Raw genomic sequence first — 25,947 nt, 5'->3', positions numbered from 1 at the left:
ATGCCTCCCAAGTCCAAAATATATCAGAAAACATTTAGTATAAATAAAAGGGATATGAATGAATACTTTTGTCCATTTGTATATGTGTTTATTTGGTGGTAACAGCATACTTTTTCTTTCCCTCCTTGGAGGGTACAAAGAACACAGTTGAGGGTGGTTCCTTGGGGAGTGGGCTAGTGGGAAGTGGGGTGGGGGGTTTTGCATTTGGGGTTTTACCTTGTTGTTCTTTAATTGCTTGGAGGCATGATCAGAAGCAGAGCTCTGAGGCCTCTGAACCTGGCAACAGATGCAGGAAGACATGGTCTCTCGTCCACAAAGCTGAGAACAGGTGCAGTGAGACATCAAAGGACCAGGGTTTCTGTGCAGACAAAGGCCGGTGGGCTTGACTTTAGAGGTCACGGTGAAGCTGCCAGCAGCACCAGAAGTGACCTCCAATTGGAAGCGGAGGGCTTTGACACTCAGCCGTCGGGGGCCAGTCAGGGTTAGAGCGAAGGGAGCTTTAACTTGACCTTGGAAGGGAGTCAGATAGCTCAGAATGCTTGCAGCGGAGTTGTCTGGACTGTTAGGTGGATATAAGGAGGGGGCCTGACCTAGTAGTGGAGTCATGACAAGTTTCCTCCAGGAAGTTATGTTTGGCCTGAGCTCTAAAGGAGCAGAGGAATTGTCTAGGCAAAGGGATGGGGCTGGAGAGATACCATGTAGAGGGAACAGTATGTATGAAGGTCTGAGACAGGGAACGGAAGGGGAGCCCACGTGGTAGGAGCAGATACAGAGTGGGAGCAGGTGTACGATGAGACCGTGAGGCAGGCAGGGTGCTATCCTACGGAACTTGGAGGCAAAGGTTGGGGTTTCATTTCTATCCCAAGAGCAGGGGAAGCTGTTGAAGGGTGTTGATTGTATCTAGACAGGATCATTTAGTCGGCTGTGTAAAGAGGGGGATGGGGAAGGATAAGAGAGGAAGTTGGGTGTCTTTGATGAAGTCCACGTGAGGGCTGACCGCAGTGGGGACACAGAGCTGGTGCTGGAGTTGAGTAGAAGTGTATGGGTGCCTCTTGTGAGCTCTGCTTCAGAAGGAACACAGTAGCTCGCACAGCTTCCATTTTGACCTGCCTTGCAATGTGACGGTGGGGACGAGGACCAAAAGCGAAAAGAAATGAAAAAGATCCACAGATCTGAACACCAGTCATGGGAGCTACACAAAGACGTTGATGATTTCCACGTATCAGCATTAGACGTTATTATTGACCAGGCGCTAGAATAAGAACTATTGTCTTCTGGGGGATTTAATTTACTTTCCAGAGATTGACTACATTGTCATCCCCTCTTTTCAGCATCCTTCTTACTTTTCATTAATCCTTAGGGACAGGACCATCTCTTGGCAAAAATGTGAATTAGGAGAACCTGAGGCCTGGGGCCTTTTTAAGGTTCTCTCCTGCCTTAAGTACCTCATCTCCTGTAGGCTAGACACAGGGAAGGGGTGCCTCAGAGAGGCTGCAAAGGCCTGAAAATCCACACGTGCACTGAGTCTTTGAAGGCATATGGATACTGTTGTGACTGATGAAATATAAATTTATTTCAATGTTCTGCTGAATTCAATGCAACTTTTGGTCATTATGCATTTTCTTAATCAATAGATCTTAAAAGTATAACCTCCTATGATGTAGGGGTTTCTGTGGACTTTTTTTAAAGGCATCATTATACTTAAGAACTGTTAGTCTGGGGGAAAGGATCTCGCATAGTAGGCTGATGTGTTACTCATTCAGTAAATAGTGATTGCATGCCTACTGTGTGCAAGGCACCATTCTAAGCCCTTGATATACTCATGGATGACATAGGCATAGTCTCTATCCTCAAAAAACATAGTGTGCTGGGGGATAGACACCAGTAAACAGGCACAGTGAGTGGTTGGGACACTGGAGAAAAGCTGACTTTAGGAAGAAGGTAAGCAGTTCAATGGGAGACAGGTTGAGTTTTAGGACTTAGGAACATAAAGCTGCTCCTTGCTCAGGGATACATGTTTTGAAAGAGGAGCCTCAAGAGGGTCAACATTAACGCAAAGGACTGAATTCATGCTGGTGGGCTTTCAGAAACTATTTTGGCAGACTGCAGAAAGCCATTGTTTTAGACAGCTTGATTGGAGGACAAACTATAACCTTTGCTAAAATAATAAAATACTATTCAAAGTATACATATGTCAAAGTATACATATTATCAATCTATTAACCACTTAATGTCTGATATTGGTTTATAGGCTGTGCCTGTGTAGAGGGCTCTGTTTTCATTTATTTAAAAATATGTCTGATAATTGCATCTGTAATACTATTAGAATGTCAAAATACAGCTTATTGGGTCTGGAAATATGCTACTGTTGGCTGGTTATTAGCCAATTGTTGGAATTCGAGCCTGACATGCACAGTGGGAAAGTCCAACGGTAATATTACCAATAACAGAAACAGAAGCCAAAATATTAAACAAATGAAAAAGAATTTGGGACCCAGTTGATTGGTAAAAGATGGCATGTGGAGATGAACCATCACCTGGAGCTGGTAGAGGACTACGTGGTTTGGGCAGAGCAGGCAGGTCAGCTGTCCAGAGGCATGAGGAGTTACTGGCTAAAGCAGCTGGAAAGGAAGGGAGGAGAGAAATGGAGTGAAGACCAGTATGGTTGGCACCAAAGAATCATCTCCTTTCTCTCTTAGACTATCAATATCCTTTGAAAAAAAATTGAGATCAACCTGGAGAACATTGTTCCTAATTAATCTGACTTAAAGTGTATGTATTGTTAATGATTGTCATGTTGGAAGGTACTCACAAAATTCCCATTGGGAACCCATCTCCTCAGGCAGATGTTCCTAAGGGAGGCTCATCTGGGTGCCACCATTTGGTTTCACTGGGAAATGAGAAAAGCTTCCAGAACATCCCTACACCCTCTGTGCCCATATTAATCATTTGGGTTGGTGTCATAGCAAACTTTATGGTGAAGAAGAATTCTTCAATCACTCATTATAAGCAGAAAGGTCAATTTCCATGAAACTTGTACAACCTTCCCATGAGGCATCCCAAATCAATGGAGATTGGCTCTGGATCATGGTGACTTTGCTTTGTGATGAGTTATCCTTCCTGCTTGGCCTCAGTTTTCTCACTGATAAAACTAAGAGGCTGGTCAACATAATCCCCTTGAAGCTCTGACATTAGGGTTTTCTGATTCAGTTACTCCATGGCAAGTATATTCTGTTTCCCATCCTCTGCTTCATAGCTTCCCTTTCTCCTCTTCTCCTCCCATGACTGTCAGTCACGTGGGGTGGCTGTACATTTCCAGCCAAGTTGAGCAGGGAGAATTTATCACAGAGAAGATCAAGATGCACCAGGATCCCTTAGCTGCTGACAGCCCATTCATTCCCTGCTGGGAAGACAGGTCATATCTCTGTCTGTCCCTCAGGAGAGGCCAATAGAAAAATGCAGGTGATGGGGAGGGAGGCAGTTTTAGCCCCTAACATTTCACACTGGTATCTGAGCCCCAAAGAAGTGTAGTGAACTTGAGGTGGAAGGTTGCCTGATGCTGAACAAGGATAGTGGCCAGTCAGAAAGCTAAAGAGGAGCCTGTTTTCTGCTGACCGGAAGACCAGAAGACAATGGTCAAAGGCCACAACTGGAAGCTCCAATTAATCACCTTGGCAGGGGATAATGAGGGAAAAGTGAAGGCAAAGATGAAGTCTTCCTCTCTGAGACTTCACGATCTTGGAGAAACCAGATCTCTGCCCAGAGAGCGACAACTAATTATCACCAGCCCCGCATGTGCTGTATGCCAGACAGTCAAGAGGCCACCTGTGCATGAAGATCAGCAAACTTGAGCAACTGCCTTTGAGCATTTGGGATTCTGTCACACGCTTGGATTTTACCTCCCCTTGACGAGAGGCAGAGAAGTCTTGGCACCAGCCTCAATGTTATTGTGGGTTATGGGGCATATCTGTGGGCCCCGCTCTTGGCAGGACTGAGAGTGGGCGGAGCTGGTCTCAGAGCTCCTCACATCCCTTGTGGCAGCCTGGGCAACATCCAGCGCCTTTAAGCTTCTCCCCAGCCCCTACCAGCCCCCACAGGACACCACACAGGGCCTAATTATCCCACGCTGGTGACCTTCTTGCCTCTTGCCCGTTGTAAAAAATTATTACCTTTACCTAGTGTTGGCAAGAGCGTGAAGAACAGGAAGCAACCTATTGCTGCTGAGAGTGTTGATCAGTACAAATTGCAAGGCAATTTGGTAACACCTATCAAAATTACAAATGCTCCTCTTGACACACAATTCCACTTTTAGGAATTTATCCTACAGATGTGTGCAAAACTGCAGTATTGCTTATATAGCAAAAGATTAAAAAACATACCAAATAATCTATTGGAAAGGCAGAGGTCAAATAACATAAGGTATATTCAGAGAGTGAAATATTCTGGGGCCAGTAAAATAATGTGAAATGCATGTGTGTGTGTTTAACACACGAATGAAAGAATCTTAAAGATCTACTGTTCTCTAAAAACTCTTAGAATACCCTCAAAGTTTTATGAAGTAAAGAAAGCAGGCTGCTCAGCAGCTCATATAACCTATTTCCATTTCAGTAAAAATGGGGAGGAAAATAACTATGTCCTTATTTGTCTGGAAGGACATCTGGGAAACTGCTTGTGGCGGTTGCCATGAGAAGGAGGATGGGTGCCTTGGGTTTTGGGAGTGGTAGAGACCCCTCAGCTAAGGCTTCATCCCCAAAGGCCCCTGATCAAATTCCAACATCTTAACTGAGTGTTTGCCCATTAATCCTCTAGCACTTCAATATGGACTAATTGGTCATAGTTGTGGCAGTGAAACAGAAATGCGAAAAGACCAGGCAGCAAATCTGGTAAGATTTCTTAAACTTATCTTTTGGAGCTGGTGTTATATTACTATGGTTCGAAATTGAAATTATAAAAGGGAATATACAATGTTAGTGAGAGGATAGATTGAGACAATGCACGTAAGTCGGGAAGGGCTTCCTATATATGTACGTGGCATCCAGTGGCACCAATAAACGTCAGCTTTTGATAATACTCTTATTAATCCCTTCAGGGCAAGAGACTAATGGAATGTGCGTGGGAGAAAGAATCACACTCAGAATTAGAAAAAAAATTGTCTGGTCCCCCTCTACCACACTGCCTGGCTGTGAGACATGACCAAGGCAGCTTTCTCACCCCACAAAGTAGGGCTCGTAACAGTCCCTCCTGTAGTGGCTGATGTTTAAATGAGACAGCATACGACCAAGTAATTTGGATGTGAGTATGAGAGCTAAATTTGTGTCCAAAGTTCTAGATGCAATCGTTTCTCCATCTCTCCATTTTTCCATTGGCTCTTGTTCCTTCTCCTCTGTTTTTAAGGATATGAAATCACTGGTACCTTTTATTGCAAGCTGCCTCTCATCCTCTTCAGAAGCTGGTCTTGCATGATGAGGAAATTTATTTTTATAAAAGTAGCATGTGATTCTCCTTTTGCCAGCACCAACGCCCACTTCTCGCTGGTACGCACCCACATACTGGCCACAGTCATCTCCTCACGACTTTGCTCATGACTTACTTTTGCTAAGTGGACATAAAGGCACATGTAATTTGCCCTTCTCTCTCCCTTTCCAGCCTGGGGGTGGTCGTTACCTCTAATTGCGGACCTGGTGTGAACCATTCATAGAGGCCTCCAGGGAAAAGAGGGACCCCAGGCTCCATCCCCAAAGCAACCATTGTTATTAGTTTCTTGTACAGACTATGAACATAGACACACATACATATATTATAACCACCTTTTAAATACAGATTGGGTACTGGGGCTGAGCATGATGAAGTGTATTCAGGAATTGATAAACAATAATGTAGACTTGAAATTACACAATTTGATAAGCCATTATAATCCCAATAAAATTACTTGAAAATAAATACAAATTGGGGCTGTAATGTTTAGTGTTCTGAACTTTGCCTTTATTTCACGATATATCTTTGAGATCATTTTGTGTCGGTATACGGAAAGCCTCTTTACTCTTTTCTGGGCTAAGTGATAGGATGTTGTGTGGGACTTTTCCCATTGTTCTGGAATTCCAACCAATGGCCAAAGCTGTAAACTAAAGCTGCTAGGTGTCCGGGCATTCAAAGGAGAGTTTGACCAGCCTGCGGCACCTCCTCAGAGGAACCACCAACCCACCCCACCTGACCCTGTGTATGTGGGGTGAGCACTGGGCTGGGAGGAAGTGAAGGGTCAGTTTGTGGGGTGCGCAGTGCTTCTGGTGAGACATTACTTCCCTTCCTCCTCAAATGCTTCCTGCCCACCTCCTACCCCAGGCCAAGAAGGTGGATGGGCAAAGGGATCCCCAAGTCACTTGTGAAGCCACACTGGAAAAGAAAAGTATCTTGTTTTCCAGCCCATTGCTTTCTGAGCCACAGAACTGAGGGCCCATGTGAGGACGTGCCATGGAAGTACGTGGTGAGAGAGTGCTGGAGACAGCTTGACATGCTCCCTGCAGCCATGTGCACACAGAGGCTGGATACCCCTGGGAGCCTGTGCCAGCAGGTATAAGGGACCTGTGGGGTGTAGGGTGTTAGGTCTGGGAAGAAAAGGAGGACAGACCTTACATCCCAATTCCCCAGGCCTCAGTGGGTGCCAAGAGGATCCCCCTGAGCTTTCCCTGAACTTCACTGTAAGGCACAGAAAAGATGAAAGAGGGCTGGGCCAAGGGATGCCTAGAGGCGGGCTTGCACCCTCCAGTCTGGACCACCAGGAGACACGGTAGCCTTCTCTGGCAGGTCTCCAGTGACAGAAGACTTAGGGTGAAACTGAACACCACTCCCATAAAGGCACACCCACCGCCTACTCAGAGACCACCAGGATCCTCACAGACCCCTTCCTCATTGGAGTGGAGACCAGGACCCCGTGCCACGGACCACCCCCCAGACAATGAGCGGACTCTGCCACATGGCTTCTCCCTGCCCCGCATATCAGAAGAGGGGGAGGAGGGGAGATCCTAGAACTAGGCCACACCACCCCTCCCAGCCAGTGGGGATGGGGTTGAATCATTAAAGAGGTTGGAGTTTTACAGAGAATTGGACACATTTCAATACTGGAAAGTTGCAAACTCTGCCCAAGTTGGCAGTAAGGGACAGTAAAGGGAGATTATATAGAGGCCAGCTGAGAGCAGCGATTTGGGGGCAACAAAGAAATTTTGTGTTTACACTCTGTGGGTTGAGCCTTCTCAACTCCTTCTGGCTGCCCGCACGTCCGTTGTAAGAGCAGAGTATCGTTTGTTTAAACCGTTCCCAGTCCATTCAGTCTTTGGCGAGTTCAAACGATGCTGCCAGGCACCTCCCTGCAGCTCTCAGGCCACATGTCTGGTTTGAGTCCATCTGTGGGTAAATTCTTCAGAGCGCATTTCCAGAACTTTCGTAGTCTGAACACAGCCTCTGCCTCTTGAAGACTGCTGTCCTGTCTTGGAACTCAAACTCTTTCGGCACCAGAAGTGGCGTGCCCCAAAGCCAGACTGCTCCCCCCGGCCGGTGATCTGAACTCGGCTGTCTCAGTGGGGACGCAGGGGGACGTTCTCTTCACTCTGCCCAGGACACCTGGGGAAGCAGAGTCCTCCAGACAGGGCATTTCTTCCAACTGCCTCGCTCTTGTCCGGTTAGGGACTTCCTCCTCCCTCTGCATCTTGGGGGCAGAAATCCTCCTGCTGGTTCCCATTGAGTCAAGTGCTGGCTCCTCTGCCCCATGTCCCTTAGCGGGTCTTACTGCAGAGGGTGAGGGCCAGCCGTGGCCCAGCCTTGGTTTGGGAAATGGACCAGGGGAAGACACACTCTAGGTCTGATTTGTAGAATGAGGGGCTCTGAATTCACTCATCTGTCCCGGGTGACACCATCCGAGGAGCCACAGCACAAGCTGACTCACCTTAGGCACCTAGAAGAAAACCTGATGTCTATTTAAGAGAAGCAAAGAAAAGTCAGTTGCTTTCCAGAGTTTGGAATACAGCAGCAGCACCCGTGGCTCAGACAGCAGGGCGTCTGGCCACCCTCTGCTCAGTTGCCTCCCTGGGGCGGGCCGGGGGCAGCCTCCTCCACCAGGCACTTCTCCCTCTACCGTCACATACTTGAATCTTATGGCTGCTGCTAATAAATGAATGAAAGACTCGATTCTGAGGCCCACTGAGCCCATCTGAGCGTCCTCCGCACTTGAGTTCATTTTGAAGACACAAATACCCAGCAGCAGAGGCAGATAATTCTCGGTAACCTTTAGAAAACCCAATTTCCATCCATGTGCGACAAAATGACTATTTAATAGATGCAAATGTCATGCTTGAATATTTTTAGTCTTCCTTGTCAGTGTGTGAGTCATTTGGAATGACAGACTGCATTCAGGGAGAGAGCAAGGATCTTACCAGAAGCCCACTCCTTCACTAATTTATTTCATACCTTTGACTGTCATGAATGTTTTCAGCGATTTTGCAGGAAGCTGGCCTGTGCTTTCTGACAGCACATCACACATTTCCTGGGTCAATTAAACAGAACGGCAGGGCCCATTGTGAGCTCTTGACTTGAGTCCCTTTAAGAGAAAAGCAGCTCCCCTGAGCTGGCCCTGCCATATCTGCTCCGTGCACGTTTTAAATTCCAGCTGCTTTTTCAGCTGTTTTGGTCTTTTCCTTTAGAGCTGCTTATGGCGGGAAGTCATTCTTTTCATTTTAGTGGCCTCAGGCCCCAGAGGTTTTGCTGGGCGGATGCACTGCCCTCCTTTTTGCGCAGGTGACAGGTGAGGGAGTCTGACAGTTGTGACGGTGCTCTGACACCCCTGCTGTCTTCCTCTGCAGCCAGGAGAGAGGCTCCAAGGAGCCAAATGAGGTAGAACCGGGGTCCCTGACTTCCCCAAAGCTGTGATCTCAAGTTGTGCTTCTAAACTTTGGCTACAGAATTCAGTTCGCTTGGGGAGATTTAAAAAATATCAACGTCGGGACCTCAGCCCCAGAAATTCTGCTTTAATTGGTTGCGGGTGACATCACACCCAATACCGTTTCTGAAAGGAGTAGGGAGGAAGGAGGGAGAAACCATGCAGAGTTCCATGGGGGCCCCTTGAAGGAAAGGACAGGTCTTGTCATCAGTTCATCCCCAGGGTCCAGCCCACATCACTTGGGTCATAGAAAATACTCCAGAGAGAATAAGTAACAGGCTGGATGGATGACTGAGAATACGAACTGGGAACAAATGATAAGAGGCCAAATATTGTGGTGGAAAAATCCAATCCACTGGGCTTGGGGTGAGGGGGCACTGGTTTACCCCGTTTGCTGCTAACTGGTACTTTGGTCAAGAAACCTTCCCTCTTGGAGCCTTAGTTTCCTCATCTGTAAAGCAAGGGGTTTGGAGCAAATAATGTCTAATGTTCCCTCTCTATTTTTAAAATTCTCTAAGTAGATGGTTGCTATGCCTGCCCCTGGCATTTGGCTATTTTTCTTGCTTCATGTGTGATTCCAGTCCTCTCTGAAGTGGCCTAAGCTAGAGAGCAGGTGCCCATGAGCACGAACTCTGGGGCCATCAAAGAGAGGTTTTGGTGATGGTTGGTGCGTCAATGACAGACACACAGTGTAAAGGGAGAAGGTAGAATGTTCTAGAAGATTCCCTGATGCCTGTGGTAATTCCATGGTGGGGTGGATGGGAATGGGGAGAGGGATACACACAAGCCTGGAGCATTTTCTTTTTGATGTGAGCTGTAGGTGTGCTGCTAGAAACATGGAAACCAAAGCCGGCTTCAGAAATTTACAAGTCAAAGCCGATGTTTCCCCTGACTCAGCTTCCTTCAGCATTGCGCAACTCTCTCCAAACACTGCCGAACGGCTGTTTATGTGGAGATGAAGAAAAGCTCTCTGTTGACTTTTTATTTCCAAACCCTGCCTTTTGGAATTGACACAAGAAGAGGGCAAACGGCTCACCAGGCTTGACCATCCGGTCAGCTGACTCCAACCCCCTGTCCCAGCTTTCTGGCTCCATCTCGTCAAACAGAAGCTATTGAAACAGATATCAACAACACAGATAAAAAGTAGAGTGACATGGGCTTTGAACCCCAAGGCCAAAGGCTTATCGCAAACTGGTCAACTTCTCTCTGTGGCTTCCATCCCCCAGGGGTGAAAGAGCAAACTCCCCTCCTTGCCTGAGAACTGCTCTGTGCAGGGTCTGGTCCCTATGGGTGGGGGCACAGGGCACCATCTGCACCTTCAGGGCCACTTCCTCAGCACTCCGGGTGGCCCAAGCCCCGGTCTGCTGTGGCTGCAGATGGAGGGGGTCTCCAGCTTTGGATGCCTGAACCAGTGACAGGCAGCATTTGGTTAAAAGCACGAACTCTGAAACCAGACCACTGAGTCGGTCTCTTACAAATGAGAATGATAATGCACCTACCCAGTAAGGTTGCTAGGTGGGTCACGTTTGTGCAGAATTCTAAAGCAGCTTAGAACACTGTCTGGCGCACAGGGTGTTTCGATGAAATCAGTGGTTCTCAGACTCCAGCGTGAATAAGAATCTCCTGGAGAGCTTGCTCCAGCGGAGTTTGCAGGGCTTCATTCCCTGAGAGGCTGTCGGGGAGGGCCCAGGGTTTCTGGTTTTCATCACGTGTCCCCAGGTGAATTGGACACAGGTGGTCAGCACTGCCTGTGCCCGCTGCCCAGCAGCAGGATGCTGCTTCCCTCGGGACTGGCTGTAGTGGGCCCGTGGGCTGCTTGAGTCTTTGCACATGGCTCGTCTGGTCTGTGCTGGAAGGTTCTCCCTCTTCTTGATCTTTCGAGTTTCAGCTCAAGTGCTATCTCCTCCAGGAAACCTTCTCTCCCTGACTTTTGGCAGACCTGGACCTCTAGGCAGGGGCATGAGCCCTTATCTGCCATTCCAAAATCCATTTTTTATGAATGTGAAGCAATCTCATTTGGGGCAAACACCTCACCTAATGGCAAAAACCTGACCTGAACTGACTTGCTGTTTGTAGTCTTTATTCCACTTAGTGTGGGTATTCATATACTTTGCTATAGAAACATTAATGGGTTTGCTGACAGCGTGCTGCCCCAGACTGCCGGCACTGTTACAGAATGTATGGGGTATATAACACAGTACTTTTCTAAAATGCAAAAAACGTTCTGCATTCTGAAATACAACTGCCCCCAAGAGTTTCGGATTGTGGATCTGTAGTACATTTTGCTCTGATTGTTGGCTTTTTCCTCTGCCTCACCACCAGATTAAAATCCTAAGGGCAAAGACCCTGATTTTCATTTTGTGTCCTCAGCATCTAGCACAATGCTTGGTGCCAATAACAGTCAATTAGTGTTTCTTGAATGAATGAATGCTTTCTTGTAGAGGAAACTGTACCTGTTTTTCTTGCTCTCTGAGACATTTCCTGACTCTCTATGACCTTCATGATAGGGTTTGTAAAATTAATTTCTGGGCCAGATGGATAATGAGTGAATGGGCCAGATAAGCCACAATAGGGAGTAGAGGGGAGTGTGGCAAACTGGAAGTTTTGTGCCTCATCTAAAGAGGGCAGCCTCTATTCAGCTCCCGTTGATTGATGCCAGGTCTTCTAATTTTTCAAGAGAAATTGGAAAACTTGATTTCTGGGTGAAATTTTCCTATTAAAATAACCCTGGGACAACCAAATAAATTTCACGGGCAATCAAGTTGTGGCCCACCAGTCGCCATTTTCCAACTTTCGTTTCCATACTTCCTGGGTGCTGTCTCTGCATGGGATCTTAGGGAAGCCAGTTTGTGAGTTCCTGAAATTGTCCTGTCATTCTGAGCTGTGACAATCCCATGTGGAGGCTGTAATTCTCATTTGCAGCTTCTCACCCCCACACCCAGAGGCAGAGCAGGCGTGCCTCCTCCGGGACCACCTCCTTTTCCAAACACAAAGGATTCTTACCCATGCCCTTGGTCAGCGCCTAAAGGAGATCGCTGAGCAGCCACTGGAAATCGTTTGCCAGATGCCTCTGCACAGACAGCCTAGTGTGGCAGATGCCTGAAGGCCTCCAGGGAAAATGCCATCTCCTGGGAACTAAAGAGTGGCTGATACTATGAGGCTTGAAAATTGTGTCTGAAAGGATGAGAAGCAGAGTGAAAAAGGCAATGTGTTCTTTTGCTATTTTTTAGGCAACAAGGAGAGTTGGCAAGAGCCAAAACATGCGGGCCTAGGTGGCATGACTCTTAGCACATCATTTTCTGTAGTTCAGCTGTCTTTTGTTGGCTATCTCCTTGTTTCCTCTCTTGTTCTCTTGCCAGAGACCCCAAATGAGTTTCTTACAGACAATCAACTAGGTCCCTCATCAGGGTCATGAGGTGGAAGATGCTCGTGAGGCCAGTCAACGTTTATTACTCAGGAGTGGACAGAGGCAGGAAACAGCGAGATCCTCAAAACTGAAATCCACAGACAACCTCCAAGCTCACTGTCACCAGCAGCTTCGAACCCCTGCCCCAGGCACCTATTCAGTTCCCTTTAATGTAGCTTTATGGAGCATCCAAGGTACACGGTACGGAGAACACTGATGTAACCCTGTGCTTCCAGGTTGTTTATGGTGGTGTATGGAAAGGAGACAATTATACCAATAACCCCAAGAGGCAGAAGTCCCGTAGGTTCAGAGGAGGGAAGGAACTTCATTTGGTGAGAGGAATCAGGAAAGTCTTCACGGATGAGGTGACATCCAAGATGGACTCTGAATTGTGGGAGACTTGGCCTCGTGGGTGGTCACTCCTAGTAGAGAGCACAGTGTGAGCCAAGGAACAAGGTAGGAACGCAAGGGTGTGTGTGGGCGGGGCATGGTCTGTTTGAGGGACTCTAGGGGAGTGGAGGGAAAGTGAGTCAGGAGTCTGATCGTGAGTGCCCTGGGATGCCTGGCTGAGGAGTTTAGATTTTCATCCGTCGACACTGGCAGCCTTTGAAGGATTTCTGCAGGGGAATGCGGTGATTAGAGTTGGCTATAGTTGAAGCTGTGTGCAAACTGGATTGGGAACTGGGAGAGGAAGAAAGTGGGATGTGCTGTCAGAGGTTATCGTCATAACTTTGGCTGAAGTTACTGAGACAAGTAAGATGGAGGGCCAGTGGGACTGGAGAGGAGAGTACCGACGCCTGAGCAGGTAGGGAGCTCCTGCTGTCCCCCGCCCCTCCCCTCCTCTCCCTGAGTCTGCTCTAGGCAGGCATTTGCCACCGCAATTCCACCAAAACCTCTCCTATTGAGGTCACCAGTGACATCCTCATGGATAGTTCCAGTGCTCACTTCTCAGGCCTCATCTTGCTGACCTGCCAGCAGTATTTGACACCCTTGGTGTCCCCGCTTTCATCACTAGACTCTCCTCTCCCAGCCTCTGGGACACCACTGGCTCCTGGGTTTCTTCCCACCTCTCTGGCCACTCCTCCTTTCCCGATCATCTCACCTTCCTGTCCTTGGGCCCCTCCTTTTCAGTCTCATAGCTTTAAATTCCATCGACATGCTGATGGCACTTCAGTTGGTATCCCCAACCCAGACTTCTCCCTGAATGTCTGTGTTCCACTTTCCACTTGGTCTCTCCACTGGATGTCCAACAGATGACTCAGTGTTAGTATATTCCAAAAGGGCCTTGATCTCATTTCCCAATCCTGCTTACGGCCTTTGTATTTGCTGTTCCTCTGTCCCCAAATGCTCTTCCCCAAGTAGCCACACGGCTCACTGTCTCACCCCTGTGAGGTCTTCACCCTGACCCACTCTAGAATTCCACCCTCCCACACCGCCGTATCCTTCCTCTGCGTCCCTTTATTTCACGGGTTTCATCAACATTTAACATAACACACATTTTACTTATTTATATGTTTATTGTTTGTTTGCCTCTACTGGAATTTATATTTCATGATGGAAAGGATCTTTGTCTGGTTTGCTTCACTTTGAATTGCTGTATTCCTACCCCCTACAGTGTGTGGCACACGGTAGCTGCTCAGTGCATGTTTGTGGAATGAATGAGTGAATGAATAAATAGCAAACTGAACTTTTTCCTCTTTGGACTTGGGGAGCAAAGCCATATGAAAGGTCAGAGATGAAGTTCCAGTCTGGATGCCTGGAAGATATGGGGGTACAAGTCCCAGAAATTTAGAAACAAGGAGAAGGAGAAGTTTGAAAGTAGTGTGTGTAGACGGGGCCATTCTGAGTGTGAGTGACTTGAGAATCATCCTGTGATGATGTCCAGCAGGATTTGGGATAGGAAGGAGGGGGCTCTGGGAGGGGTAGATTGGGTAATTGCCCACAAAGAGGTGAGGACTTTTAGCCACAAGAAGAGGAAAGAGAGAGAGAGGGAGGGAGGGAAGAAAAGAGAGAGAGGGAGAAAGGGAGCGAGAGAGAGAAAGAGAGAGAGAGAAAAAACCAAGAGCAAATTATTGGGAACATTTACATTTAGGGGAGGAGAAAAACTTGTTGGAGTATTTTGAGGAGAGAATAACCAGGAGGTGAAATGTCACAGAAACCAAAGACGAAGTTTCAAGAAAGAAGAAACAGTTGATGATATTGAGCACTGCACAATGCGGGGGAGGATGAAGACTGGGAGATGGTCATTTGCTGTGACCACCCGCAGATCTGCCATCCTACTGCCCAAATAGCCCAGATGGCCTCAATCACAAGGGCGGACGTGCAGTGGGAAGTCGCGGAAAGCTTTAAGCAGCAGAGCGATAGAGTCAGAGCTCTGCTGGAGGCAGGCTAACAAGTTGGGAAGGGGAGAGAAGTAAGATGGACATTTCCTTTAGGAGGATATTGCAGTTATCCAGACCAAGGGAGTTCTGGAAGCTAACTTAAGGGCTGGTGGCTTCAATGTCCAACATGCAGCAAGAAAATGACTTGCTCAACGTCCCCAGGATCCTTGGGGTTCCTGGACCCCCGAGGCGGGCTTGACCATTGCTCTTTCCATGTTAGCAGCAATGGGTATTTCCCAATGCTGTGGCTCTCCGGCCCCCATAGCTAATATTTGTTTCCTATTGATCCAGTCTCCAGCCTGTTACTTTTTAACTGGAGTCCGGGGTTCAAAGGCCTGACTTTTGTTTAAACACCCATTACATCGGGGAGAACACGTCCCCCTGATGACCTCAGCTGATGAGCGAGCAAGGCTCTTCTAAGTCAATATGGACTGCAGAGAAGGCAAGAGGGGTGAGGACAGAGAGGGACTTAGGGTGGGGCGAGAGGGTGCGACATGGAGTGAGAAGACCCTCCTGGCAGAAGAACTCTTAGAATTTATAAGAGAGTTAAATAACTAAAATTCAAAAGAAAAATCCCAAACCCAAACTTTCTGCCACAAATAATATTGACCATGTTATAAGTTAATATCTGAAATTGTTTATCAAACAGAAAGTCTAAAAAATAGAACAAACGTCCTGGAGCTCCATCCAATAGTTCCTGGAGGCAGAGAATTGGGCCCTCAGTCTCCGGTCCTTTATGGCCCTTCAACTCGACTGGACAAAGGGACGTTTGTGGTGCCCTGGAAGGTGTGTGGAAAACATGAGGCACCTGCTTGTGAGGGTGGACAGAGAGGCTGTGTGGCTTCCTGTGAGGGCCTGAGGCTGGAGCTGTCCCTGAGAACAGGCTGTCTTTTCAGGAGGGAGCCCCTTATGCACAATGGATTGTGTGGTCTGAAGCAGGGCCTCTGCCCTCAAAAATCCTCCCCCGGTCAGTTTGCTGATAGCTAAGCGCTATAATTTCCACATTTATTCCTTTTGGCTTAAGCCAAGCTACATCTTTGGAGTTTGTTAAAATAAAAACACTTCTGGAAGATCATCACGTGTTTATTCTCATCAGTCATTTACATCTTAGTGTAAACAAGTGTATTGGCTCTTCCCTCTAGGAGGTCGTATGGAGGCGATGGTGGATGGGCAGGAGAGTGCGGTGGTTGAATGGGGACTTTCAGCCAGACAACCTGGGTTCAGGTCACCACTCTGCAAGGCTCTTAACCTCCCAGTCTGATTCCTCATGTGTCAAATGGGTAGTAGTAGTATCTTAAGAGAGAAAACTGAAGATCCCAGAAGCTTGGCAAATGACAGTAAGGCCACTGTCACAAGGGGAAATTCACTCTGCAAAAGGATGCTGAAGGCCAAAGATAAACTATCACGGGGTTTGGCTACTTGTTCTCAAACTCCTTCCCTTTTCCTCTGGGCTCTGCTAGATATTTCTAGCCTTCTTTGCAGTTAGGTACGGCCATTGACTGACATGTGGCCAGGGGAAGGTGGGCAGAGGTGATGTTTACCCCCTCCAGACCTGGCCCTCCTGTACAGGCTTCCACAGGCTCTCTTCCCACCTCTGCCTGTAGGCTACAGAGGAGCCTGTCCCAAGGGCTGGCGGAGCCCAGGTGGGAGGGGACCCGAGTTCCTAGATGACTTCTGGATCAGAGCATCGCCTCTAACCTACACAGGACTGTGAGAAATAAACCTTTATCATATGAGCCCCTGCTTGGGGGTTGCACGTTACAGCATGAACCTGCCCTACTAGTAAACTCTTGCCTTCTTCCCTCCTCAGGATAAATTCCCAAAGAAGAGGAGCGAGGTAGGAAGAGATGACTGGGGGCCAGGGAACTGGAGAACATTCCAGATCATCCCCTCCTCAGGCTTGAGGCACTGGTGACCCACTGAGGCAAAACATACCTGAATTTCAACCTAGAAGTTCAAGGTGATCATTGTATGTAAACAACAGGCTCAAACATCCTCCAAGGTGATTGTGTCTATTTGGGACGTGGAGATTTTCATGTCACGTGTGAAATGAGGATACTGTTTGGGTATTAAACTGATGTCTTTTTCATTCATCATACCCTCTGACTTCCTGCCCACTATCTTATTGCTTCAGGGTAGGGTAGGGTAGCTACCAGCTAGAATTGAAAACATCATTGTAATGCATTGTATGGTTCCATTTATAAGAAATTCTAGAACAAATAAAACTAATCTATGGTGGAAAAAATTGAGGACACTTGCTGGGGAGCATGGGGGTGGGGTCTGACCAGGAGGAGACTTGAAAGAACTTTCTGGGGCAATGGGAATTTGGGTCACACAGGAGTATGTCCTTGTCCAAACTCAGTGAATGTTCACTTAAGATTTGTGCATTTCTTTGCCCGTGAATTTTATCTCAAAAGAAAAAAGCCTAAATAAATAATAAAATCTAGTTAATGATAGGCATGCTGAAGTATTTGGGGGAAGTATATGATGCCTGCAATTTACTTAGCGCTGCTTCAATAATTACGATGGATTAAAGGATGGATAGCGGGATGGATGTGTGATGAGGCCGGCAGAGTAAGACGTAACCGTAGAACTAGGTGGTGGGTCTGCACGTGTTCACTGTGTAATTCTTTCAACTTTACTGAATGTTTGCAAGTTTTCATAACAAAATGTTGGAGGAAAAAAAAGTGCTTTGAGACTCAAAGCTAATAGTCCTTAGTCCTGAGGAAAATGGCATTGAATGCAAGGTTCTGCTAAGAGGCAAGAGATTTTTGTCCATTCTAAAAGCTTCTCTTTATTTATCAAGAGCTAAATCTAGATGATTCATATTGTAGACTTTTGCCCAAAGCCGTGGTGTCCCCAGAGGTGTTGCCAGTAGAGAGAAACAGGAAGAGGATCCCTTGGGTTGGGGAGGAAACGGGGTACAAGGTTAGGGCCCCGTGTGCCCATCTGAACCGGTGGAGGATTCTCAACCCTGAAACTCATGGACACGCATGCTGGTCTCAGCTCTGGGACCAGTTCCTACCTCTCCAGGTTCTCTAGTTTACTATGCAGATGACTGAGCACTGAAGAGTGCCACGTGTCCTGGGCAGGGGAGCCCCCATTCCCATGAGCAGCTTCTTACCGCCAGCATTTTCGGGCCCTCCCTCTGGCTCCCGGGCTTCTCCTGAATTTTGAGGAAGACAAGGGGAAACCCAGAGGGAGGGGTGGGCTCTGGCCCCTACCGGGAAGAGACAAAATGTCCCACGTTTGTCAAAATTTAGTCCCAGCTGGGATGATGTGTTACTTGAGGTTGGTTTAAGCTCTTTAAATGGTCCTGGTGTGGAGTCTCCGCCCCCATCTTCAAGTCACCAGGCTGAGAGCCTGCCCGCTGCCCCACCCTGAGGCCGAGGGCCTGGCTGCTCCCTCCCCGAGCTGGTTTATGGAATAGGACCAGCCTGACGTGCTTGCAGGATTCCCTTGAAAACCCAGGTTTTCTGCCTCAAGTGGGAAGCTGAAGGGCCTGACCCTGTCCCTGGGCCTGGCTCTGCCAGGGGTGGCATCGAGGCCAAGGGAGGCTGTCCCCAGCTGGGCTGTTACTGCCCCTCCTGCCCTCATCTCTCTTCTGGGTTCAGTGACAAGCGGCCCCTCTGCCACAGACAAGCGACTGGCCAGACTGGACGGTCCCATAGGGGCAGAGCGAGAAGCTGATTGCCCCTCCCCGTGGGCCTCCAGTTCCCAGGAATGAGAGGCACCCAGGGTGGTCGCCATTCGGGATCTCTGCAGGGGTGAGCAGTGTCACCCTGGCAGTCCCTGAGAGTAACAGGTGAGGACAAATCCTGGTCCTCCAGGCCAGCACTGGGCACATAGGGAGTGATCAAGGGCAAGAACCAGGACTTACATGGCCAAGGCCTTTCGGGGTCACATTCCGCGATTGTGTGATAAAGCTGGAAGAGCCCAGGAATCTTCTACCTCTAGCTTGTCTTGTGATTCAGTCTGGACAAGGCCAAGCAGGACTGAAAACTGTTAACTTCCTAATTCTGGGAACTGTATGGAAAACTCCCACGGCAGCGTATTGCTCAGAAACTGCCCAGATGTGTACTCTCCCTTTAATCCCAGCGGGATGTGCCTCTCACAGGTCACTCTGGATCCCCCTCAGGGCCGTGTGTTCATTCCGATGGTGGGTATACTCTAGCACCCGAGCCCTAATCCAAGCTGAGCTGTCTGCTGGTTCACTCTTCTCTCAGGGAGAAACAGAAAGGCTCTCCTCAAGCCTTAGGGGGCGGTAAGGCGAGAAGAAACACTCTGGGAGAAAACCTGCACCCCAAACCCCTCTCGCTGTCACTCCGTACCCCGTTCCAAGAGGCAGCAACGCAGCAAGGCTGCAGAGCCGCACGCGGTGGGTGCCCCATCGACGTGTCGAAGGGCACACCTGAAATGGCAAGTTTGTCGGGCACCTGGCCAACAATGGGATTAAGTTAAAACAGCCAGCTCAGACTTCAAGATAAAGAAAAGTCCAGAAGGTGCACAGAGAGGAGCCACATCCCTTCTGGGGTTCTGCAAGCAAGTGGGCCTGGGCTGGGGTGAGACCCAAGGGCGGTCTGCGACCTTCTCCCAGAAGCACTGAGTGCTGAGGGGGCCTTGTCCCAAGAAGGCCCCAGCTGTGAGATGCCATTCTGCCGAAAGGCAGATTGGGGATGCTCTCCACCGCTGTTCTGTCCTTTATCTCTTGTCACCTGTGACGTGCAGCCCAGTTGGGAACTGGCCAGGAGCAACTTGGGATTTGTAGGGGAAAGGGAAGGAGGCACATCGGAGAAGGGGACACGGGGTGGGCGTGGGGCATTGCAAAGGGGCTGGGCAGGAAGGGACAGGCTACTGCGGCTACTTTACCTTTTTCTCAGTCTAGCTTGAGCCAGCCCTACAAAGGGAATCTCCATTCTTACCCACCTCAGTCCTCACCAGTGGGGTCCCCGAAGTCGTGACAGGGTCATGCAATCTACTTAAGGAGGAGTTTGTATCGGGTCTTAAGTAAACTCACCAGCAATTTGTTTCCCTGCTCAACTCAAATCCTACAAATACTTGCTCAGAGATTCCACAGCCTGAGTTCTCTGGAAACTCCCTGTTTTGGGAAGTGTGCTCTCTCAAGCCGGGGAACCCCAGAGGATCAGAAAATGGCTTTTGCACTCTCACGTCCAGGGACCCCTTTCAATGTGGTTCCTCAGAGCCAACCACAGGAATCAGAATTCCTGGACACCCAAGCTCATACCAACACTTTATTAGGGGCTTTAAAATTTCGGAAGTGCCTGGATCGCTCCTAGACTTAGAGCAGGTCAACAGCTTATTAACCTAGGAGCTGTGTAACTGATGTATGACAATTTGTTCCTCTATGTTATTTGTTCCACCATCGGTGTTTTTCTCTAAGACAGAACATATAAAAGTTCAAAGCGGCTCCATGCACCAGCACCTCCCTTGCATGTTCGTGCGAGGCTGGAGGAGGCAGCAGGAACTGAGAATGCTGTTCACACCTCTACAGTAAGATACAATACCATCCACTGCTAACTGAAAAAGACAAGTCACAAGAGACCAAGGACTAAACCATGTCCTGCTTGATCTTACCTCTGGGTCGTCCCTGAGGGGACAGGTTAAGGCTATCAAGAGGCAGCTTAATACTGAAGAGAAAGAAAACATTTCTTAAGGTGCCTGCCAGTTTTAAAAGGGAATTGACGTGAGATCTGGAAGTTGATAGCATCTTTCTTCTGAGAACCATCTTGGGCGTCATTACTGAGTTTCATTAATTCACAAAAATTGAGGGTTGGGTGGATAAAAACTAGAGATGAAATATGCCTTTCCAGGGACAGACTCATGGCTTCTATGAGTGTTGCATAAAAGTCATTCTCAAATCTAATAAAAAGACAAATGGGTAAGAATAGAGGTGCATCCCATTAAGCTTAAGCCGTGTGCTTTGGGGAGACTTTAGTGATGTTTTTAACGGTTTAAACTTTAGGGAGACTAAGGAAATGAACATACTATACACCTGCAGGCGTTTAACCCTCTGAACCAACTAAGGTGATCCATTCACGAAGAAGTGTTAAATCAGACAATCCATAATACTTGATGTAGAAAATGTTCCAGCTTCCATAATTCTTTATTAAATATTTGACAAGTTGCATCACTTCTTTACAACGACTTCATTTTGTCACATTACTCTCTGCTGTCAGGAAAACAATCTACAATTTCTTTTTAGATCTCTCAAAAAGAAAACGAAAAGCAAAAAGGATTTGTTCTTAAACAAAACTTTTCCCGTGTGTATCAAATTCAACCATATTTTAAAGCTATTTTGATTGTGAAAATGAGCATTATCCATAAGTGGTCTTTAAAAAATTTCAAAGTAGTTTGGTTGTTGATCACTGTATCAAATAGTACGTGGCTTTATATCACTAGGTGGGTTTATAATAAAAAGTTATGAAACATTGAGAATTCATTTGGAATGCTTGAAACTCTTTTCACCTTAAAAGTCACTGTTTTTTTTTTTTCATGTTTCATTTGATAATAGATCCTGAATTAAGAAATGACAGCAAATTAACATCATCTTCCTGGGGTTCTCTCAGGCTCTGAGGGTGAGAATTCTCAGGATACAGCTTGGAGAAAACTGTAGAAGGGATTAAGCTCTCACTCCCTTTCGAAACCAGATTACACAAGGTGTAAAAATGCTATACAAATATATACATATATATTTGGACAGCATAGGTACGTATATATGTATATATATTACATACATATTAATAAAGGAAGAACGAAGTCACGCAAAATTAACATGAAGGAAACCGTGACAATCTAGGTGAAATTAGTCTGAGTAAGAGGGGCGAACTGGCTTATAGAGGGACACGATGTCTGTAGGCGCGGTCATGGTCATGAGAAAGGCTTTCGATGCACTGATACACGGTTGAGAATGCAGTACACAGAGGTCTGTAGCCAACGTGTTAGATTCCTGTCGTTACTCCTTACAAACATAAAACCAACCAACAAAAAGACAGGCATTTTAAACATGCGGTGCTTTGCGCGTGACATCGTTAACGAAGGACAGGTGTTTACTGAGAGGTCTTCTTGGAAAATTTCATACAACTGAAAACTATCCTTTTCTATACAACATTATATGAGCTCACATCTCTAATGCTACAGCCTTGTCTCTGACACATTGGAAACAGTCTGGGGTGGGCGTGGGGGGTGTGCGTATGCAAGTGTATATACATTGTTCATTAAGGCGTAGATAAATTGAAAAAAGTGGTCCAAAGTACATCACATTTTCTTCCCAGTTTTAAAATCTAAAGTACAAAGTGAAGTTTATAAGGATTTTTTAAAACACATCTGAGACCTGAAGGTGGCAGTTTTGATGTGACTTCTCAGGGTGTCCCCCAAAGCCTGAATGAGACAGAGGTAGTGCGTGACCTCCTGGGGGTCAGGAAGGGAGCAGGCCGGGCAGTTACCCTGCACAGCTGCACCCCCTACTGGCAAGGCAGAAAATGATACCAGACAGCCTGTCCCCTCTGCTCCCTGTCAGTACGGACCTGCAGAGTCCCGGTGAGGACAGAGGCAAAGAAAGAGGACAGCACAGCGAGGAGGGGCTCGAGAAGTGACTAACCCGGGCTCTCTTTCTAGAATTTAAAATTTCAGAGGTGAGATACAAAACTTAGGAAAATACCAGAGTCAAGCACTAAACATTCAGTAACTGTTAGAACAATCAGTAATTTGCTGCATACGAATTTGGCTTTCAAAACAGACAATCTGACAAGATCAAACAGCAATGGTACACGTTGTCCATTTAACAGTGTGAGATGTAGAAAAGAGGCTCAAATATTTTGCAAACTATTTCTCAGAATCTGTCACTGCATCCTTCTGTGGGAGGAATCATCCTGTCAGGTTGCTTTACAGTGTTTGTCATCTGACCTTAGGGACTATCTACATCAGCTACCAAAGGGCCTTGGGATCAAAAATCAAAGAAGCATCTTACATTCTTGTGATCTGGCAGAGGACTGGTTACAGGAAAGTAAATAATGGAAAATGTTTCAAAGGAAAAAGGAAAAGAGCAGTGAAGCTGCAAACAACTTTAAAACAGACTAATGCCGCCCTGTTTCCCGCTCCAGGGGCAGCAGGAGGATTCGCGGCACACGACCCGGAGCTGATCCCACTGGGGGACTCTCCACATTCATCCTCAGGCCAACAAAGGCAGGAACAGAAATGCCCGGGACCGACAGGTGCGTGTGATAACTGATGTCAAAAGGCCTTCAAGATGCAGTATGTCAGCTCTGGAACTTATTTCTTCATCTCATGACCAACTAGCCCACAATGTCTACAACTTCTTCAGGGAACTAAAGTAAGTGGATTCAGGTAATTTCTAAGAAAACAGAGGCTATAGAGACCCTGGACTTTGGAGTGGCACTGCTGCGAAAGACAACTAGAATAGGGGACATCGCCCTTCTCCCCCAGGCCTGCTGACCGGAGCGGGCGGAGGCCCAAGGAATGGCCCAGCAGTCTGCTCTCACGCAGAGCATTTTCTTTACTGTCATCCATAGTCACGTCAGAGTGGTCATTAGGATTTAGAGAAAACAAGATAGATGACTATTTTAGACAAAGAGTGAAATACCAAGAATTGCTGAGTACTAGGGAATCTTATTTGGATTTTAAAAACAAAACCAAAAACAACCGCCGAACCCAGCACTGTTTGGCTGTCACTGAAATCAGATATTAAGGGGGAGATGAACCGAACTGTCATTCACAGTTACTGCCTTCCAAGTATTCACAGGGGTATATTTCGAGAATTCTTATCTGTTCCTGGATTAGAAATTATCTTAGAATGGTTTTTCTTGCATATTTTTATACTTTGCCTAATTTGCATTTAGTGAACACTCCGATTTTTGGAATATACAGTTTACAAAATGTCAGAAGAATCTCAGCTCTTAGACAAGCATCGGCGGACTCCTCCCCTATAATTCCAGGATCCCTCTGAGAACCCACCCAAGCGTGCTGCTCGCTCAGGCTGTGCCACGAGTTCAGGAAGAAAGCCGACTCGGGACGAGAAGGGGCTACAAGAAAGGGGTTTTTTGCCACTGAGGCATCTGTTCTACTGACGGAAGGGAAAAAAATCCCACCAACAGATAAGAATAACGAGCAATGTAGTTTTTTCTAATTACTCACCATCTAACTTTTCCGATCACTATTCTATTTTTAAATCGACATGAAAAGGGACCCAATCCCCAGCCCTGCAGAAATCTACCCACTTTCAGACACCACCGACCTCTGTAGCCCTTTGGACAACTCGCTTATAACCACACACGTTCTGTGGCTTCTCACCAGCCACCCAGGGCTGGGTACGAATGAATTTCTTATACCAAAAGGTCCTTCTTACCTAACAGATGGAGGCCCTGAAACCACAATTTTTTGTCTTATCTACAACTGGCAAGAGATCAGATCTCGAGAGTCCTGGCCGGCCACAACACGGTCTAGGACGACACGTTAGAAAGGGCAGCGGGGGCTGAACTCCCACGCTGCCTCAGGTGCTCTCTCAAAACACGACAGAACTCTGCAACGGAGACTCACAAGAGGGAACGAATCGAACTGCACAGATACTCTCCATCCCCCGCCACTACCAGAGCAACAGCCTGACCACAGTGGCAGAGCATCTTCCCTCTGTAATCTAGCACACAACAGACACAACTCAGGCAGTACACAGTAGCGAAGCATGCAACATGTCATAGGTAACAAAACCCAGTTAGGTTAAGTGTATATTAAATTAATCTTTGTAGTTGAGTAGAAATCACAGAACAATTGGTGAGGACAGGTCTGTAGGCTCAGCTTTACATCCAGATTTTATACACCAGCAGCCAGATTCACAATTGATAGATATTGCACCGGAAAGATGTGTGCAGGAAGAAGAAATCATCATCACATTTAATGTCTATGATAAAAAAACAAAACATAAACAAAACCAGATATGACCTCCATGTAGTACATAAAGTGCCTTCAGAATTGGTGCAGTTAGAACAAAAATTGGTTATTTAGCTACCATTAGCAAACGCGTACGAAGAAGAGACTAAACAGATCTGGTTTCCACAGTTTCAAATCAAGCCGTGCCAAGTTTCATTCAAACGTCTCTACTACGAACAGCGAAGAGGAAAATAGAAGAAAAGAAGGACTGTACAGCATCAGGAAGGGCTAAGTATTTCTCTTACGAGAAATGACAGTCAACCCTGTCTCAAATGTGTTCTAGCACACGTAATCACGGCTAAGGAATAATGGCGGGATTCCTCCAAGTCAACACAAAATTTGTCATGCTATGTTACAATTCTCTCAGCCTGCAGCTATTATGCTAAATTTGTACAAAAAAATGTAACATCCAGTTTGTTTTCACTCTGAGTATGGAAAAAAATGATCATTATGCCTAATGTTATGTTTTAAATACTCTCAAAGTACTTGTCTGTAGAAGGTTTTTGGACAAAAATCGGTCTTCCAATTCTAATAAAGTTGAGGGCAGGGTGTCAAAGTACTTCAAAAATAAAAACGTCACTGACATTAAACCTGGTATGAAATTCAAATACAAAAAAAATATGCTCACTTTTCCAAGTACATGAGACATCTTTAATCGTAATGAAATAAAATCTGAAAATCGGTCTAAATCATTTTAAAAAGTAAACATGAGTTGTAATACTATACCTGTAGAGTGATTAATTCCATTCATTGTCATTATAAAGTATGTAAAATATTTATTAAGGGCTTTGCCTACAGAGGCACAACATAAATAGAAGAAGTCCTCCTGAAATGTAATTAGTGTACACATCAACCAGTTGATAATTTGCGGTGGAAAACGCAGGCACGCGACCCAGGACTGGGTTCCACGTGTGAACCTGGGCAAGTCACGGGTGGAGGCTCTGCTCCAGGAGCCGCCCGTGCAACCGCTCTTCTGCCACTGTCTCTGCAAAGTCTGTCAGGCAAATGCAAAGGTGCAAGCGGGACTTGCTCGATGAACAACCACCGGAGGCCGGGGGCGCTTAATCCACCCCCTCGAATCCTTGAGCATTCTCCACGGCCATGAGAAGCTTCTCTCGTAAATCTTCAAAGGTTTCATATGGAGGTAAGTCAAGGCGATTAAAGCTGCAAAAGTAACACAAAGTTTGGGTAAAACGCCATCAGTATGACCCGTTAGTTACGACAGCATTTCCTAGATTTGGCTAAGGGGGCATTTGGTGTTTGAGCAAGAGGAT

General features: G+C 46.9%; 1 protein-coding gene and 2 long non-coding RNA genes across 49 annotated transcripts in view; 1 reads left to right on the top strand and 2 right to left on the bottom strand.

The window, feature by feature from the left end:
• Positions 1 to 5,960: 5,960 nt before the first annotated feature.
• LOC138925425 (uncharacterized) lies at positions 5,961 to 13,596 on the bottom strand. The gene is made up of 2 exons (XR_011441551.1): positions 13,435 to 13,596; positions 5,961 to 12,754 (listed from the first exon to the last, which is right to left on the bottom strand). It is a non-coding gene; the product is annotated as an uncharacterized lncRNA (long non-coding RNA).
• Positions 6,100 to 7,089, top strand: LOC111774755 (uncharacterized). The gene is made up of 3 exons (XR_011441552.1): positions 6,100 to 6,217; positions 6,420 to 6,568; positions 6,802 to 7,089. It is a non-coding gene; the product is annotated as an uncharacterized lncRNA (long non-coding RNA).
• A 7,222-nt stretch (positions 13,597 to 20,818) lies between the features above and the next one.
• Positions 20,819 to 25,947, bottom strand: part of NEDD4L (NEDD4 like E3 ubiquitin protein ligase) — a 342,466-nt gene continuing 337,337 nt past the window's right edge. For all 47 annotated transcript variants that reach the window (XM_070275775.1, XM_023647877.2, XM_070275748.1 and 44 more), the window contains one exon: positions 20,819 to 25,837. In XM_070275775.1, coding sequence (XP_070131876.1) covers positions 25,735 to 25,837 — 103 coding nt within the window. In that variant the 3' untranslated portion in view covers positions 20,819 to 25,734. The remainder of the gene's footprint in view (positions 25,838 to 25,947) is intronic.

Source organism: Equus caballus, chromosome 8 (genome assembly GCF_041296265.1).
Source record: "Equus caballus isolate H_3958 breed thoroughbred chromosome 8, TB-T2T, whole genome shotgun sequence".
In the NCBI taxonomy this organism is placed as follows: domain Eukaryota; kingdom Metazoa; phylum Chordata; class Mammalia; order Perissodactyla; family Equidae; genus Equus; species Equus caballus.
Note: the sequence above shows the minus strand (reverse complement) of the source record. Positions and strands in the feature narration are given on the sequence as shown.